The sequence below is a fragment of the Periplaneta americana genome, chromosome 4, assembly GCF_040183065.1.
Source record: "Periplaneta americana isolate PAMFEO1 chromosome 4, P.americana_PAMFEO1_priV1, whole genome shotgun sequence".
Classification (NCBI taxonomy): Eukaryota; Metazoa; Arthropoda; class Insecta; order Blattodea; family Blattidae; genus Periplaneta; species Periplaneta americana.
In genome coordinates, this window is record NC_091120.1 from 70,136,295 (window position 1) to 70,155,741 (window position 19,447).

A 19,447-nucleotide genomic window follows, 5' to 3' on the forward strand; every position below is an offset into this window, starting at 1 on the left:
GTTTAATATAAATGTAATCCCCGTATGAGCAAAACTTGTGTTCGGGAGGGGGGGGAATTGAGCATAGAGTAGCTTCATAAATCATTACCAAGAAACGAAGATGTTGTAGTTAGTAAGAATTTGATATTCGTAAGAAGTTACAATGAAAGTTTTGTAGGTTAACTTGAGCTTCCAGAGTCCTGAGACATTTGTTTTTTATTTTTAACGTTCAATGTAATTCTACACTTCAAAATAAAGTCACTGACATGAGGAAAAATGCCGAAAAAATTCTCCAGGTTACAATTAGAGCATAAATGCAAGTGTATTGTACTATACTTCGGGTCTTTGCACATACATTTTATACCATAATCAGGTATGAAGTATAGTATAGTATAGTCTCAGGACTCAGGAGTTTAACAAAATAGAGTGAACTGGAGACCAATGAATTAAAATGAAGTGTCGGCATCACAAATTCACAGGATACTCGACTTATTTAAAATATGCAGTATGTTAAATACAATATAGGCTATTAATAGTAATTTAAATTACGTATTCTATATATTCCTATTTCTAGTTTTGATTTATACGTTGTAATACAATATACTTATTTCTACTTGTAAGCTTTCTTTGGTGGTGGGGGAAGGAATTTAATAACGTACATTAAAAAATTTGTTCCAGTTGAATTTCGTTTTCGATATGTTGCCGAACTGTACCAACTCCAACCTCCCAACCAGACATAAACAGACAGCACAATGGATATGTCCAATAGATAGAAAAGGTAAACAAGCTCTTACCTGTTCCCCCACTTCTACCCAATACTCCGCTATCAGTTAACCTGTATCTCTCCGACAGGGACCTCAACTTCGAAGTCTACCAATAAGTTACCTTGTATGGCAATGAGTAGTTATTACTAAATGTATCTTTAAAAGTTATCCTAAAGACTTATTGAAATTATGAATACATTTCGTTAAATACTAACAGTATGTGAAAAATCTGATTGTATTCTTATAAAAATTAATCATTATATGTTCTGCTCTGAGGAATACTCTTCTGTTAACCTCAAGTAGAAAGCATTGGAATGCTAGACAGAAGAAAGCACATCGCAGTATATAAACCGCCCACTGCATCTCAGCAGGTAGAAGCATCTCTGTGCCTCATCCAATACACTACACACGGCGCCATGAAGCTTCTCGTAAGTACAAAGCTATGATATAGGCCTAAGTCTATAATCACTTAAATTAAGCGTAATGTTAATGATAATCAAACTAATGATAACGTTTCTTAAATATGTAAAGAAGCAGAAAAATTTGCTTCTTACGTCACGGTGCAATGTAATTATAGCAAAATGTAAATAACAACGCCAATCTTAGGAATCGTGCTGAAGATAAACTTGATTCTAAATACTATTGATGTTTTCACTTGATTTGAGCTTCTAGCTAAAATGTCGGTAAAAATGTGAAAAATATAAATGCTGTTAATACAAAATAATTTTTGTATCTAGACTACAATAAGAGGTTCAAAGAAAACATATTACTGTCAGCTGAGTGCGTATAACTTAAAATTACAATTGATTATGAAGCTATTACTTAATCGAATCTCTGATTATGACATGCCGTAGGCCTATATGAATGCCTAATTACTTCAAAGCAATGACATAGGCCTACCTTCAGAGTAACTGAAATGCCTAATAAAGGAAAGAAGGAACGACTGAAGACAGACAGGATTAATTTACATTATCACGTTATGCCGTAGAAATCTATTCAGATATATTTGAAGTATGTGTTACGAAACCTTTATATCATAATGTTTAAGTGGAAAGATATCAACACTTAAAGAAGAGGAGTTTTTTCCACAGTATTTGTTAATGTCACCTTAGGTTTAATTTATATGAGTACATCGATATTTTAAACATAATATTAATAAAGTGGTTGTTTGAAAATAATTCAATGATTTCTGTTAAATCGCGATGAATTTACTGTAGCTTTCTGCTTGAATTGGAATGAATTCTAGGCCAGTTCACCCCGGAAAGATTACCCAAAAGATATTTCAACAGCAGTGTTTTCAACCTTTAGTAAATTCACCCACTGCTATCCATTCAATAAAAGATTGAACAAGAGTATAATGATCCAGCTGAACATTATTTGAAATCTGACTATATTCTCGAAAGGAAAAGTGATTACAAGGTATTGTTTGTTTTGTGGAATGCAGTATAGAATTTTGGTATACTAAACAGCGATGTTTTGGGCATAAGCACGCAGGTATTCTAATATCTGTCCCTAGTTTTTAAACTTGTAAATCGAAGTTATGTTTTGCAATCTTTGATTCAGGTTCTTATATTTCACAATTTCTACAGTTATGCAACAGTCCGCCCAGTATTCAGGTCAGTTATCATCATTCCTGTGTCATGCGCCTCTTTCTGAAGCAAAATATAACCTTACAGTATATAAGCAAGGATATTTTATGACACAATGGTTTGACACCGATTTTGCCACTCCTCTGTGGCACTGTTTGTGAGATATTCATTTGATCTGGTCGCATGGAATTGGTTCCATAGTAGCGGAGGATAACGAGCGTCAGCAGGAAGCCTTCTGCCTCTGGGACGAACTGTCATACACTATTTTCTAAATATTTCGAAAAATCTTTCAGTTAACTAGGGATTTTTCTAAATAAGTCCTGAAAGATACCCAACAAATCTTCGGCTGGAATAAAAGTCAGACTTAACATTTCACCGAAAGCTAGCCTAACAGAGTTTCGAAGAAAAGTTTCTCTCCCGCCTATTATTAATAGATCTTTTTAATTAAGGCTTCCCGTAGAGGCAGGGAAGGTAGTACCCCAGATGCTACACTGTGTAACTCATTTTGCAATATTTATGAAGTCGTAGCGGTTGGCTCGTTCTGTGCTGTCCTCCTATGTCGAAAACATATGGATAGGGCTTCAACTGCTTCTGGGGATGGTGGGTGATTATGATCAGGTGCTTTTAGGCCTTCCACGCTTGAACCATTAAGATTTTTTGTTGTAGAACGCTGTTCACAATTTAGTTTCCTTCTATATATCCAATATGACCTTGTTTGTTGATTATTTCTTGAATATAAATTCTATACGTTCCTCTCATGGACCAAAACTGATCCGTTTCTCTCACTTACAATAATTTTTCCAATTTCTGTTATTTTCAGAATAATATTAATGTCATTAATAACTTTGGCTCTGAAAATTTAGCACGAAGACACGATGAACAAAAGTGTTGTTACGGATACGGCAGCTTGGTATTGTTGGTAAGTTGGGTGAGAATGTCAATATTGGATGAATAGTATTGGGCTAATTATACAGGTTGAACTGCTCTGAGTGTATTTATCCGGGTGGAAAGTCACTTTGAGTGAATTATTCTTGGGGGAAGAGGTCGGATCCTATTAAAATGAGATAAAAGAAGAAGAGGGCATTTCATTTTCAGAAAATAACTAGTACATTTGATGATATTATTTTCTGTCTACTGAGTTCTTATTTTCCAGATCTGCACATTTCTTCTAGTAGCGGCGTCCTTAGTTCTGGCTGAAGATCAGAAGAAGGACAAAAGGACAGAGAAGAGAGGACTCCACGATCTAGGTTACGGGGGCGGAGGCTTCGGCCATGGCGCTCTGACTCTGGGAGGCCACGGAGGAGGTGTGTCTCTAGGAGGCCACGGAGGAGGGCTGTCTCTAGGAGGCCACGGAGGAGGTGTGTCTCTAGGAGGCCCCGGAGGAGGGTTGTCTCTAGGAGGCAAAGGAGGAGGTGTGTCTCTAGGAGGCCACGGAGGAGGTGTGTCTCTAGGAGGCCACGGAGGAGGTGTGTCTCTAGGAGGCCACGGAGGAGGTGTGTCTCTAGGAGGCCACGGAGGAGGTGTGTCTCTAGGAGGCCACGGAGGAGGGCTGTCTCTAGGAGGACACGGAGGAGGTGTGTCTCTAGGAGGCCACGGAAGAGGGCTGTCTCTAGGAGGCCACGGAGGAGGTGTGTCTCTAGGAAGTCACGGAGGAGGCGTGTCTCTAGGAGGCCACGGAGGAGGTGTGTCTCTAGGAGGTCACGGAGGAGGGTTGTCTCTAGGAGGCCACGGAGGAGGTGTGTCTCTAGGAGGAAGTCACGGAGGAGAGCTCTCCTTGGATAGCCACAGTGGAGGGTTTTCTTTTGGAGGAAGTCAAGGAGGAGCTGTCTCTCTCGGAGGAGGCCACTCTTTCGGAGGAGGCAGTGTAGGAGATGGTGAATCTCATGTAAAGGCAATCACTATCACGAAGGAAGTTAAAGTGCCCGTCCCTCATCCTTATCCAGTTCATGTTGAGAAGAAAGTCCCTGTCCCTGTAAAGGTTCCTGTTCCTGTCCACGTCGAGAAACCCTATCCAGTCCCTGTACCAAAACCTTATCCTGTGTATGTAGAAAAGAAAGTTCCTTATCCTGTGGAAAAGACAGTTCCCTATCCGGTGAAATTTCCTGTCAAGATCCCTGTCCCTGTACCCCACACTGTTCACGTCCCTAAACCCTACCCAGTGAAAGTTCCTGTACCTCATCCCTATCCCGTGAAGGTGCCAGTGATAGTAGAGAAGAAGGTACCAGTGTTCATCAACGGTCATGATGAGGGTGTAGGTGGAGGTGTGGGGAGTCACGGATTTGGAGGTCACGGAGGAATTGACTTCAGTAGTTATCACTAAGTTCGAAACATCTTAATATTTAATGTATTTCAGCACTGCCAATTTCACAAGTATCATACATATTTCATAATACAGAGTTTTAAATGTATAAATTTAAATTTCTTGAATTAATTCACTGTTTAGTCTATGCTCAGTACATTTTCATATATAATGTTTGAAATATACATATGTCATGAAATCAACATGGTTGTAATTACTTCAATATTTATTTTCTCAAACAAGGTTTTCATGAATTTTGTAATTCATACTGTTTATACATGTAGTTTTTGCATATTCAAAAAATGTGTTTTTGTTTATAATGAAAGTGTCAAAGAACTATGTAAATAAAATAATTAATATTTATAAACGTAAATTATTTGCTTTTATGATTAATTGCCTAGATACGAAGACAATAATAATCATTTGTTAGGAATTTATCCGGAAATTGTGGCTTAAATTTCATCTATACTGGAATAAATTTCGGTAACTTTGATTACATTTCTATAACTGTTTGTGCATGGTAAGATAGTAAAGGAGGAAACTATTTATGGCGAACACATTTTAAATACTTAGAATTAACGTAATTATTTAAAAATACATTTTAACATGACGATATATGTCATAGACTGTATCTCACATTCACTATGAGAGATTTAAAGTGATATGGTAATTTCAGTGATCCAAATGATTTATGACTGACTACGATTGCATCTTAACACGTTTTAATATATGCTAGCAGAGTAACACAGGATTTCTTTATAGTTTTCTGTGACGTACTGTACTACCATTTTTTGACACCATCCTATCAAATCTCTTTCCCTACTGCACGGTTTCCCGGACGTGAGATATCGATCCTAAAACTCTATCGAAAGGATAATTGAGGATTTTGCGTTGCTCGAACGTGAGATTCTACCGGTTCGACAAGTCGTCTGCTAACTTACAGGTTCTTGAACGAGGAGTTATCTATTTTGTATCTTGAGTTCTATATATCTATTATTATGAAACATATTACAAGTGTACATTGTTCAATGGCTGAAATAAGGTATTGTTATTATCATTATTATTATTATTATTATTATTATTATTATTACTACTACTACTATTTATCTATTCATTATTATTGTCGTTGTTGTTGTTGGTGTTGTTGTTGTTGTAGAAAATTCAAAAATATTTAGGATACACAGAGATAGTGTCATGTAGACATATGAAAACAAGGCTTTTGTCTCAGCTTTTAGCTCTCCTACCTGCCTAAGCAAAAGCTCGAGCCGATCCAAGCTCGCTTCAGCGGTCCGGGTCTTCTCGAGCTTTATGTTTAGCAGATTGCTTTGCGGTAGGCGTTATCCTCGAGATTGACTTCCGATACACTAACTAACCTAGCCTGGTAGTGAAACAAAGAAGCAAAAATGAAAACCTTAAATTGCACGGAGAATATTTACCTTTATGCATATAGAAAAAAAAATCGAAATCATTTACACTCTTATATCGTACTTGCATATTTATTTCTTTTCTTATATCTAGCTTTTAATGAAAATCACTCAATAAAATAATGTGGTAGAATATTTATATACAGTAGTCGAATTATTCCAGTATGATAAAGATCTGAAAGAAAATATATTATTTTTCATAGAATAACGTACTGAAAGTTTCATTCTTCTAAAAGAAACTTTTAATTGAACATATTTGTGGAAATGTCTTCAACTTAAAGTTTCATTCAATAAATAATACTTTTCACGTTCCCAAATGCAACGAAAATTCAAACTGTTATAACAAAATGTTGACTCTCTTACTAAACGTAAATAAAAGCTTGCTACAAACTTAATTATAATTATTACAAAGGATTATTTCATTATATCTGTAGCAATGAATAACATAAGCTTGCTAATACAGAAACCACATGGTCGATTCCTAAGGAATATAAAGGTTGCTGTGAAGGAAAACCAAATCATTCATATTATCAGGGTGCAATCTTGAACGCCTCCCATTGAGTACAAATCCTGCTATGCTGAAAGCACGTCCGCTGGAAGCGCTTGTGGCTGGCACACACAGAATTTTCTAGCCACATGTGCTAGGTTGGGAAATGCCGTTTCGTGAGTCTTCACCAGGCAAGAACATTATCTTTGTCGACCGACTCATCCAAATTTGCGGATACCGAACGGTAAACATTAATGTTTCTGTCGATTATGAGGACGTTGTTTGTTTACTCCTTTTAGAAGAAGTTAGATGTAAATAAACATGAACAGCAGTTGAGAGCAATGCAATGCACGTAGAACTGCGAACCTGGGAGTTAAACCCCGACCCGTCGGTTCATGTAAGCTACAGAATCCAAACCAAGCTCGTGATCCTAGCTGCACCTGGTGGGGAAATGAAGAACTGATTTTTGTATTGCCGGTTGCCTAGTAAGCGAGAAAAGGCCAAGTAACGCTCGAGACGTTCTCATCTCTATTTATTTATCTATTCAAGCTGGTAGAGATAAGGCCATCAGGCCTTCTCTTCCCCTCTGCCAAGGGATTACAACTACAATATTAAGAATACAATTGTGTAGCTTAATATCAAAGGCGGACATCTGACCTCAGATCGAAATTTAGATAATGTGGATTCTTGTACATTTTTTCATGCTCTTTTCAGTTATGGTGAACTATATGCAAACTCTGACACTACATCTATAAAAATAAATTGTGTTAAAATATTACAAAGAACACTGAGAAACAAAAAGTGCCTCTAGATCAAAACTATGGAGACAACAGATGTCCGTTTTTGATATTAAGCTACTCAATTAGAATTATAAGTACAATTAATATTAAATTTACAAATACAATAAATATGAAAGTACTAAAAGATTAACTGATTAATAATTGCTAGACAGTGTCATGGGTTTGAGTGGAACCAGTGATGACGGAGAGGAATTTGAGGCCTGGAGATGTTCTGGTGACGAAGAGTGGGGTGCGGCTGAAGCCGTAGGACCCCACTTGATGATGATGATGATGATGATGATGATGATGATGATGATGATTCGTAATTCATGAAATTGTAAGTTTGAAGCTTACTTATATTAAAATGCCTGAATAAAGAAATGAAGTGATAAGGGTAAAGAAAGGTTTCGCTTGTATGGGTGGATTCCCAAATACAGTATTTCTCAACCTTTTTGGCGATGAGGCCTCTCCTTTTCTCACATTAGGCCTACATGAGCAGGATCCTTCTGACCTAAGTTAAAAGTTAATACACCATGCATTCTATAATAGAAGTTGACTCTAGTATCCCAATAATGAACGAAAAGTAGATTAATTCTCTTTCATTCTGTTCTAACGAAAACATGTTGTCTTCCTTAGGCAACGGGGGAGGGGAAACTGCAGGGTCAATTCATATAAGTACGGTAGATCTTTCATTGTATTTATTTTTAATCTTTGAAGCATCGTGCCTATTGACATATAGTGACTTGAGACTCAAAATTTGTCCAACATATTAAAGTTTTCATGAATAAAAGTTAAGAGTGTTACTTTACGTTTGCATATAATTCAAGACTTCCTTATTAGCGGCAAGTTTTCGACAACATATGTACTGTTTACTGAGCAGCAGAGTGACTCACGTGGTTTAGAAAAGTAAGATTTGCCACAGTGTCTCCGAGAGCATGTTGCTAATTTATCTATAGTAATGTCACAAGAGGCGAAGCGAGTGGATTTATTTGGGAAATCTCAAACCTCGAGTGACATTTATTAGGACTATTTTGTGAATAAAATAAAAATGTAAATAATATTATCACTAAAATTAGCTCACAAAATGTTAATAATTGTTTATTTATGAATACTTAACCTATTCAGACATTGTGAAGTCGAAATAGATAAATGACGATTACTGTAATAAAGAAACAATGTTATCCAGTAATGCCAATTGAGAAAAGCGAAATACAGATTTAAAATGTTAATTCAATGTACTGTGCTTTTCTCTTATTATTATAACAGAAATACATTTTCATTATCTGCTGAAATCATAATTTAATTTAAACATTTTAAAGTAGGTATAATTACAAATAACCTGATTAATACATTAATTAAATGAACAATTGTTATGAAGGAGTGTCATTTTCTTTAGATACAATGGACATGGTATTAGAAGATAAAGATGTAGATGTGGAAATAGGATTTCGCACTTTATTTAGTACAATGGATTCATGTTCATCGAATTACGTGGAAACGGTTGGCGACATTGACTAAACAAAAGAATGACCATGCGATAAATTGATAGTGATTAATCGAGCCGCAGAAATTATCGCGATGTATGACTGTGATTGGCTGGAATTCAAAATTTCATTACACTTCATTGGCCGAAAATGGAATGACGTCATATAAAAGGAATAGTCTCTATAATAGGCCTACATCATTTTACAATAAAAAATCTCAGTAAATTATTCTTCTATCCCTTGATGGACTGTGATTTTTAATGTTATTTAACGACGCTGTATGAACTGCAAGGTTATATAGCGCCGATAAAATTTATGATATGATGATATTAAATTTTACGAGATGATTCCGAAAATCCTCCAAGCGATTACCTGATATTCGCCTTATAGTCGAGGAAAACCTCAGAAAAATCCAACCAGTAATCACCCCAATTGTGATTCGAACCGACGTCCGAATGCAACCTTGGATCAGTACGCAAATGTGCTACCACCCGAACTATCCCTCGATATTTGTCAGTCAAGGATAATAATATGTAAAACTTCAAGGAAGTAGCCTGTTTACAATCTGTGACAGATATCTCCGATTCTGGAAATAATTTTCGATTTTGGAATTGTGAAAACAATCACTCCACTCTTCAAAGCACCTCATCTGATAAAATATGAAATAATAACATAAATTATTAGCAAGTCACCAAACTCAGGCTTTGAGTAAATTTAAACATACTGCTACTTCATCAATACCCCCCCCCCCCACTAGCGACTACATGTATCTGTTTGAACCGAATTTCTCTTTCCACAAGAATTCCTTCCTCCATCATAGTGGAAATTAATTCAGATTTCAACAAAGATCAATTCAAACAGTGTATGTAATAGAACTTTTGTATAATATATGTTACACATGATAAAATGAGAAAGATCTACAGATTTTTGCACATTTTAAAACTGATTATAACTGAAACTGGTCAGGAAGAGGAAAAGAAATTGGTTGGGTGACTGGCTGAAAAGAAGAAACTTCCTATTGAAGGATGCACTGGAAGGAATAGTGAACGAGAGAAGAGTTCGGGCCAAAGAAGAAATCAGATGATAGACGCCATTAAGACATACGGATCATATGAGGAAACAAAGAGGAAGGCAGAATTCTGTACAAGATTGATCCAGTCTCTATCATCATATCCGACCTCCATCAAATACATTTTAATATTATCCTCCCATCTACGTCTCGGCCTCCCCAAAGGTTTTTTCCTCTGGCTTCCCAACTAACACTCTACAGTGTGTTTCCGAGGTGGTGTTACAAACTTTCAGGGATGATGCGAAGGGCACATGTATCAATTTAAGATAAGGAACCATGGTCCGGAAATGACTAAGTCGAAAGTTATGAGCAAAAATAGTTGTGTGGAAATGGAATTGTAATTTGACACCACGTGCCCTCCTTCCCTTAACCTTTGGAACTGTCGTGGAAAGATGGTATGGGCCGGATGTCTCCTAAGTGGGTACTTGCCCCGATACAATCTGTGAGCTTGTCTACTGTTCCCATTGTCTCATTCATATTCTAAAGTCAAGTCTGCGTATTCCGCTCTCATGTATTCCTCCATTTCACTAGGACTGATCGACTGGACACTGCAACTTGTACACATACACTACTGTCTACAGACGTGCATATCAGGACCGACCATGTCCGTTACACATTACTTTATCTGCATTGCTTTAGTGTAGTTTCCTGTCCACATCCCTCAGACAGCGCATTGAATGGAATACTGTAAGTAGACAATGTAAACAACGTCAGATGAATACAGTATGTGCAAGATGTACAGAAAAATACACATAAATAAGGTGTACAGAGGAATAAAATTATTTAATTTCCACACAACTATATTCGCTTGTAACTTTCGACTCTGTCATTTCCGGACCACGGTTCTTTATCTCAAATTGATATGTGTGCCCTTCGCCATCATCAATGAAAGTTTGTAACACCACCTCGGAAACATCCTGTATATGCATTTCTGGATTCGCCCATACGTACTACATTCCCTACCCATCTCAGACGTCTGGATTTAATGTTCCTAATTATGTCAAGTGAAGAATACAATGCTTGCAGTTCTACGTTGTATAACTTTCTCCATTCTCCTGTAACTTCATCCCCCTTACCAGAGAATCAGTCCCATTCCGAGGCTTATTGTATGGTTTCGTAATAAGCTGTTTTTACGGTGATGGGTTGTTAGGCTTCCGCCCAACCCCCAAGCTGGAGGACCACCCCTTATCAGCTGCCCGCGACTGCTTATTCAATATATTCGCAGCTACCCTCCATATCTGGAGGCCGCCTCCTCTATTCGCAAAGGCTTATTAATAAATAAATTTAACATTCCGAATCATAACTCGAAGAGAACTCATCAAGCCTCAGAGCTGCTTCTGATGAGAAGACAGTAAATACAATACGTGATTATCACAGCGCAGGGCTACATAATAACCTGTACTGTTAATGAGGATATGACAATTATTTATTAGTTGAAGTGGATAATGATGAGATGGTTCTTATGAAAATGGTCGTTATAATATATGTTCTGCTGTGCGAAATACTTGACTAGAAAGCACAGGAAATCCACACATCGCAGTATATAAGCAGTTCATTACATCCCAGCAGACAGAAGCATCTCTGCGCCTCATCCGCTAGTATACAAGGCAAAATGAAGCTTCTCGTAAGTATAAAGCTCTGCATTTCACGTTTGTAGGTATATACCGATGTAAATATGACTAATGATTGTACTAAATTCAAGTCGTATAACTGAATATTTTTATTGATTAAACAACAATGCTCAGGAATTATTTGTTTAATGGATTATATTGATACGTATGTGCGTTTATACACAATAATAATTATTAGAAAGTCACTCTTTCAACTTTCCCAATAACGGAACTGCCTCATTGGACAAAGCATAACTAACACAGAAAGTGAAAACAAAGCTGAAATTTTTGCATTGTACAATTTACTATGCATATTATAATTAGGGAAGGATTTCTTGGTGCTAAGAATGAGATATTTATGGGCAGGGCATGTAGCACGTATAGACGAATCCAGAAATGCATATACAGTGTTAGTTGGGAGGCCGGAGGGAAAAAGAACTTTGGGGAGGCCGAGACGAAGAGTAGGTTATTTTACGACGCTTTATCAACATCTTAGGTTATTTAGCGTCTGAATGAGATAAAGGTGATAATGCCAGTGAAATGAGTCCGGGACCCAACACCGAAAGTTGCACAGCATTTGATCATATTGGATTGAGGGAAAACCCCGGAAAAAACCTCAACCACGTAACTTGCCCCGACCGGGAATCGAACCCTGGCCACCTGGTTTCGCGGCCAGACGCGCTAACCGTTACTCCACAGGTGTGGGCCCGAGACGTAGATAGGAAGATAATATTAAAATGGATTTGAGGGAGGTGGGATATGATGATAGATACTGGATTAATCTTGCTTAGGATAGGACCAATGGCGGGCTTATGTGAGGGCAGCAATGAATCTCCGAGTTCCTTAAAAGCCAGTAAGTAAGTAAGTAAGTAAGTAAGTAAGTAAGTAAGTAGTAGGTAAGAATGAGAGATTTATGACTTTATAAAATCCAATTTATGTCAAATTAACAGTAATAATAATTTTAATTTTAGTAAATATTACATTTTAAGTGAAATTTATGTTCAAAGAAGCCATTATATTTTGTGAAATCTTCTATAGTATTATTATTATATTTGACTAAAAAAACCACAAGTTGCAGAATACAATATTTTGTTAATAGCAATACACCGCCGTATGTTTTTCTATACATTGTCCATGGTGAATTTCTCCCGGTTCTCCCTGAGCAGCGGTTTGTAAAAAAAAAAAAAAAAAAAAACTTTTTTCGACATCACAAAAAGTTATTGGAGCAAACTTCCTGCTTCATAGCAGATTAGTAGATCGCTCCTTCGACTCAGGTGCCCTACCTGGTCACCAGTCACTCTTGTGGTAGAGGGACTTTGCATGTTCTTGAATGGCAACATACGTCAAAGCGCCGTCAAAAACATCTTCACCGTTGAAATAACTTTTTTTCACGTCAGGATATTGCAACCGAATTTCCCCCGCCCTTCTAAGACTAATATAGACGAACTTGCCAGGTCACTCTTCGTCTGTAAGATAATTGTTTTACATTTCAAATAGAATTTCTGTAGTTTTTAGGCATTTTTTAATTATTAGTAGCGGTATTTTTATAGGCTATACGCAAAATAATAAAATGGAGCTTCTCAGACACAAACATAGGAGTTTATATTTCATTTAGGCACTTTAGACCATATAGAATTTTAATAGGGGCATCCCGTGTACATGAAACGTAGAGATATCTGAATAACATACTTCTGGAACGTAGCAAACAAAATAGGTACGCAACTACAAATCCGTTTTATAATAATTATAGTAAATATTTCATATATCAGAGACAATTTTCCTTTCAATAGGCACTTTAATTATTATTACGAAACGGAATATGTATTAAAGTGCTAAAGTCACAAAATATATTTTATATTATACATAATTAATTTTGTATCGTGATGTCAGAAAATGTAAACATGCGCGAATTTAACCATACGTATGATTAGAGAGCTTCGTTACTTGTGAATTTGTGAAATTTGTTCATGATTTTAAAAAGTACAGAAATGAAACTGGACAAAAGGCGCGATCTTTCAGTGCAAATCGATGGTTATAGTACTGATGATTATAATGGTATTGGGGAATTGACGATTGATGACATAGTCTACCAGTCACGGTATTTCATTGAGTTTCAGAGTACTTTCACATAAAATAATTAAATCTCTCATGTTTACTATTATATTAAAACAAATTTCAAACTAAGTGCAATAAAATTAAGACTAATGTAAATTAAAGATATTATTCAGAAAATTACATTAACTAAAATCTGTATTCAATTATGCACATAAAAATCCAGGATTTTAAAAATAGTTTATGAAGATCTTATTGTTATAAATATAAAAGTAATGCAAGGAGTCCAAAGAAGAATATTACACCTGCAGTAAAGCCAGCTTAATCACCACTTTCTCTTGTAGATATGCGTCTTTCTGCTAACAGCGGCGTCCTTAGTTCTGGCCAAAGACCAGAAGAAGGACAAGAAGACAGAAAAGAGAGGACTGTATGACCTGGGTTACGGGGGCGGCCACTTCGGACATGGAGGTCTAACACTGGGAAATCACGAAGGACTATCTGTTGGAGATCATTCTTTTGGGGGCGGCAGTTTTGGTGGCGGTGAATCATCCCACCACGAGGCCCACGTCAAGGCTATCACCATCACTAAGGAAGTCAAAGTGCCTATACCTCATCCTTACCCAGTCCACGTAGAGAATAAAGTCCCGGTCCCTTTCAAGGTCCCTGTCCCAGTACATGTGGCGAAGCCGTATCCAGTCCCTGTGCCCAAACCTTACCCAGTGTACGTGGAGAAGAAAGTCCCTTACCCTGTAGAGAAGACAGTCCCATATCCAGTGAATGTACCTGTCAAGGTCCCTTTCCCTGTACCACATCCTGTCCATATACCTAAGCCGTATCCAGTGAAGATACCCGTACCTCATCCCTACCCTGTGAAAGTTCCAGTGGTAGTGGAGAACAAAGTACCAGTATTCATCAAGGGACATGAAGAGGGTTTCAGTGGTGGGCTGGAAGGTCACAGCTTTGGCCAAGAACTTGGTCACAGCTTTGGCCATGATTTTGGAGGTTTTGATCATAGTTTTCATCACTAATCCTATTTTAATTTGCAGTTTTGAAACACTATAAAACTTCAAATGACGCGACTGTCGGATATACTAAGTAGTAAATGGTGTCTTCTCTCTTTCATTTCCATTTTCACATTTTAAACCAGACCTGTCCCTATCTGTCGAAATTGAAACAGTTTTCATAGATACTTTTGTACATAATGCCTATGTATATTTTTTAATGTCTTCATTGTTCGTATGAATGTGTAATTAATGCAGAAATAAACATTCATACTTATTAAATCATAATTTTCATCTTCATTTTCTGTGTGAACCGTTCACTATATCTAGAATGTGTGTTATGTTTCTGTGTGAAACAAGATATTGACTCTCGGATGACTAGAAACTTGGATCTTCAGCCTATGAGGATTGGTTTAGTGTTCCATTGTTGGATGTTTTTGTGTGAAACAAGATATTGACTCTCAGGTGACTAAGTTGAAGTAGGATCTTCAAACAGATGTAGAGTTAATTAATGTGTTAATAATTATTATTGTCCATTCTGTTACCTATGGTTCAAGAAATATGGAAAGTATGCAGCTAAACCTTTTGCTATTTTAACAATAGTTCATAAATCTCGTGGAGTAACGAAGAATGTTTTGAAGAAAGTGTTATGAAACCACGCACACCTCGTAAGAGCCCACTGTGCTATTATAAGAATCGTATTGAATTTTGAGTAAGGGAGAAGAAATCTATAAATATTATCTGGAAATATCTGATTTAATTTATTTTATTTTATTTAACTAGCTAGCTAGCCAGTGAGTAGGGATTGAGGGATAAGATCATTTTGTGCCATGCATATAATACACAGGCCTTCAATTTAGATCTATGCTTTCTCTTCGAAGAATGGCACGTAAAGAATTTTTGTTCTAAAGGACAGTTCCCTTATCAGCGTCTGACCCCGTGAACATCTGATTCAGTGGTAGTTGTTGCAACCAATAGACCATCGAGGAAAATTCAGAAAACATATTTACTTTCTTTCTTTCAACTTCATAATTGTATCGGAATCTTTCGAGAAGCTCCCACGTATCTGATATCGAGAATAACATGAGGTCACTGGTAAACTTATCTGTCAAGGATTTTAATCTTTAAAGTGAACGTGTTATTCATTTTCTGATAGTTTACACTCTTAAAAATATGTAACAACTTCGAAGAAAAAGCTTACAAAATAATACAGCAGTTCTCCAAAGATGGCAAAATACTATTGGCAACTTCACTGCTGCTTATGATTCATGATGCACAGAAAATTCTCTTTCCAATTAAATAAATCTACTACAATAATCATTAGTGAAGTTAATTCTATAAAAACACTGAATTTATTAACGACCGCCAATTCTGAACCTAGTGTTTATGTTTTGGAAAGCGGAGACTGGAAAGAATCTCACACAAGAAAAGACGTTCACGTCATTAATGTTATCATTTCACTTGCATGTCCTAGTATGTGAAGAAATTTACATTTCCTGAGGTTCTATTGGCTAGCGATTAGGCCACACAACTAATAAACGCTTTGTTCGTAAAATAAAACATGACGAAATAATTTAAAGAAAAGAAGACTTATTTAATGTGTATGAAGAAGTATAGAAAAAAATTCCCAAAAGTTGCACTATTTAAGTAAACCATTTTTACATGTGCTATAATACTGAATGCTAAACTTACAAACTCATGTAATAGACAACAGCACGCTACGTCACTTACCTGAAACAAACATAAACAATACAATTAAAAACATGATTGAACTTTATAAAATACAACCTGACATAAAGCTAATAGTCTACCGCGCACAAGTGTTTGGTTATAAGACATGTGCTAGTTATTTTATAATATAATATAGTATATTCTGATCCGTTTGAGTATGGATAATATTAATTTATTATTACAAAGCTATTATGATAGTAGAAAAAAATTTCTTGCTGGTTATATTATGATTAAAAGATGGCAGTTTTCATATTATATGACAATCAACAATGCATAATCTGAAAGGACAAATGAAAATCGTAGATGATTAAAATGGCTATTACAAATCAACAGCGAGCACAATGTGTTCTTTGGTATGCTAAATTTGAGAGTGTTAAAAGAGTTCAAAGGGAATTTCGACGTGAGTATGGTGTGCGTAATGTATCTAAATACGAGGGGTTAGTAGGGTTTAAAATGGCGCGTCAACTACTATGGCTATTTGCGCTCTTATTTAAAATTCTTAACATAACCAAAAACATATTCAACAAGGTGAATGCTAAAACTAACTAAAAAAACGTCGTCACGGTAAAAACGAGATGCACAAATGCAGTTTCAACAAGGTGATGCATAAAAAACATAAAAGTGAGCAGTTCTCAGATCCTAGCTAGTATTCAAAAAGAAACAATAAAATAATAAAACAAATGCCACCAGAAATAAATTATCTGGCGCATTTCTAATATAGGCCTACTCGGATGTAAAATATCCGAAATGTGTGTTAAAAACATAGGCCTATATAAAACAACAAATGTAACCTCAATAACAAAAATCGAAACTTTCACTCGTAAAAGATAGGTTAGTCGACATAATTGTCGATAAATACACAATAATAAATAACATTTCAACCAGGAAGAAAAGATCAAAATGCAATGTGCCGAAAAAAAAAAAGAATTGGCGTCAGGGGACTTACAGTAAGGGAGAAATCCGTCACTGACGAGCTTACCTCTATTAAAGATTGTCAGTTTAACACACTTCACCATAACGAGATGAGTGATTTCTCTCTTAAAGTACATCGGAATTAACTTTGTGAAATATCATTGATAACTTTCACAATGTTAAAAGTGCTGGATAATATTGTAGGAGTTTGCATCTTGTCATATAAATAGGCTATAATCATGCTATTGATATTATTTCTACTGTAAATATAAGCAACAGAAATATTAAGCGATTGAGGGTTTAATTAATTCACAGATCACTTTACGCAATCCTGAAGGAATGACCGTCAAATACGGTACAAAGTGAGAAAAAAAGAGGGAAAGAGAGCGTGTACGAGTGTGTGTGTGTATGTATGAGAGAGAGAAAGAGAGAAACAGAGAGGGTTTGTGTGTGTGGAGAGAACTAGTGAGGAGAAGCGGAGCTATAGGAAGAGGAATTTTGTAATAATATTTTGAATAAATAATTAAGGATTTTATAAAGGCAATGAGTAAACTGTTAAAAGGCAAAACAAGGTAAAAAAGGAGTGTTCTGGGTTTGAATAAAAAACGTCTTTTCCAATTTTAGTGGTGTATGAAAATAAATAATCATTGTTCACTGCAAGTCCATTAGAAAATTTATTTCATTTGCATAGATTTTAGCGAATTATTTTAGTATTACAAAATTTGGTAGTTCTTTTCACTATATCATGCTGTAAAAATTGTCTTAAATGTCCAATAAAACACCATACGATAAAGTAAATGTTTAATGTTTGAACTTTAATATTACCCAGATTCTTTCAGTCTGCCAGCTAGCGACGTTGCCTCATATAATATAAGCGTAATACTGCTTCTTTCTACCTATTTTAAAGTTACGCTTTATTTAACGATGCTCGCAACTGCAGAGGATATATCAGCGTCGCCGGATGTGCCGGAATATTGTCCCGCAGGAGTTCTTTTACATGCCAGTAAATCTACTGACACGAGCCTGTCGCATTTAAGCACACTTAAATGCCATCGACTTGGCCCGGGATCGAACCCGCAACCTTGGGCATGGAAGTCCAGCGCTATACCAACTCGCCAACCAGGTCGACTTCTACCTATTAAGAATAACTGTGGATGTTTGTGTTTTAAATTCTATGTTTTATTTAACGACGCTCGCCAGTAAATCTACTGGCATGAGCCTGTCGCATTTAAGCACACTTAAATGCCTCGACCTGGCCCGGGATTGAACCCGCAACCTTGGGTATAGAAGGCCAACGCTATACCAACTCGCCAACCAGGTCGACTTTGTGTTTTATTAGTCATCCAACAATCTGAGGGACGCTGAATCATTCCTGTAGTTAGAAGTATTGGCAACTAAGTTAATGCTTGTAAACTTTTCAATGTCAGATTCTCGAGTACATATCTTCCTTATTTTTCTAGCACGGGAGAAAATGACTACTATAATACCTCGTGTTTACTTAGGGTAATGGTTCTCAAAGAATGAAAGAATAAACAAAAAGAATATGTCGTACATGTTGATGATTGCATGACTTTGATAAAGAATATTATCTAGATAATTCCATAGAAATTAAGCTCAAGTGCATACAGCAAAAAATTTAAGAGGTATGCGGCAATGCTGGGATGTCTCCATCTGCACCGAAGAGATAATTAAGTAGATATTTAAAGATAGTAGAGAAGTTTGTCATCTGGTGAAGAGGATGTGGGACAATGCGATCATCACAGCTGTCCACAGCACAAAGCGCGCATCCTGTTGAGCAGATAGAATCAACGCCGCAACATGCATCTAATGCACGAAGTAATACTAGTTCTTTCAGAAGAACCTGTATGCAAGTGTTAATATAATTACATAGTGCTATGGAAATATTACCATCTAATTTCTGATAAACATATTAAAACTTTCACAATTCTTTGTAGCAGACTACTCTAAGACATGAACAGTTTTATCCACATGCTATAGGCTAACTTTTCAATTCACATTCTGTGCATTCCGAAAAAAATTAGTTTTCATTTTGACAGTTACATAAGAGTCAACGTCAAATGAAGACAATGTAACATTCGTGTATTCCTATTCCGTCCAGTTGCATTTCGTCCTGCGGATTATGTGTAATCAACTTAGCATACGGAAGTTTCGTACCTGAAAATGTATTTAAACTCGTCTTATTAAAGAACATGGTTTGCTGATGTTTAAGAATATAAATCGATATAAGGAACGTGGTTTGCTGATAA

General features: G+C 36.4%; 1 protein-coding gene across 1 annotated transcript; it reads left to right on the forward strand.

The window, feature by feature from the left end:
- The first annotated feature begins 1,057 nt into the window (after window positions 1-1,057).
- LOC138698925 (uncharacterized) lies at window positions 1,058-14,817 on the forward strand. The gene is made up of 5 exons (XM_069825122.1): window positions 1,058-1,171; window positions 3,486-4,638; window positions 7,491-7,585; window positions 11,388-11,498; window positions 13,881-14,817. Exons 1-5 carry the CDS (start codon window positions 1,058-1,060, stop codon window positions 14,562-14,564), a joined length of 2,157 nt encoding a protein of 718 aa, XP_069681223.1. The 3' UTR covers window positions 14,565-14,817.
- The last annotated feature ends 4,630 nt before the right edge of the window (window positions 14,818-19,447 follow it).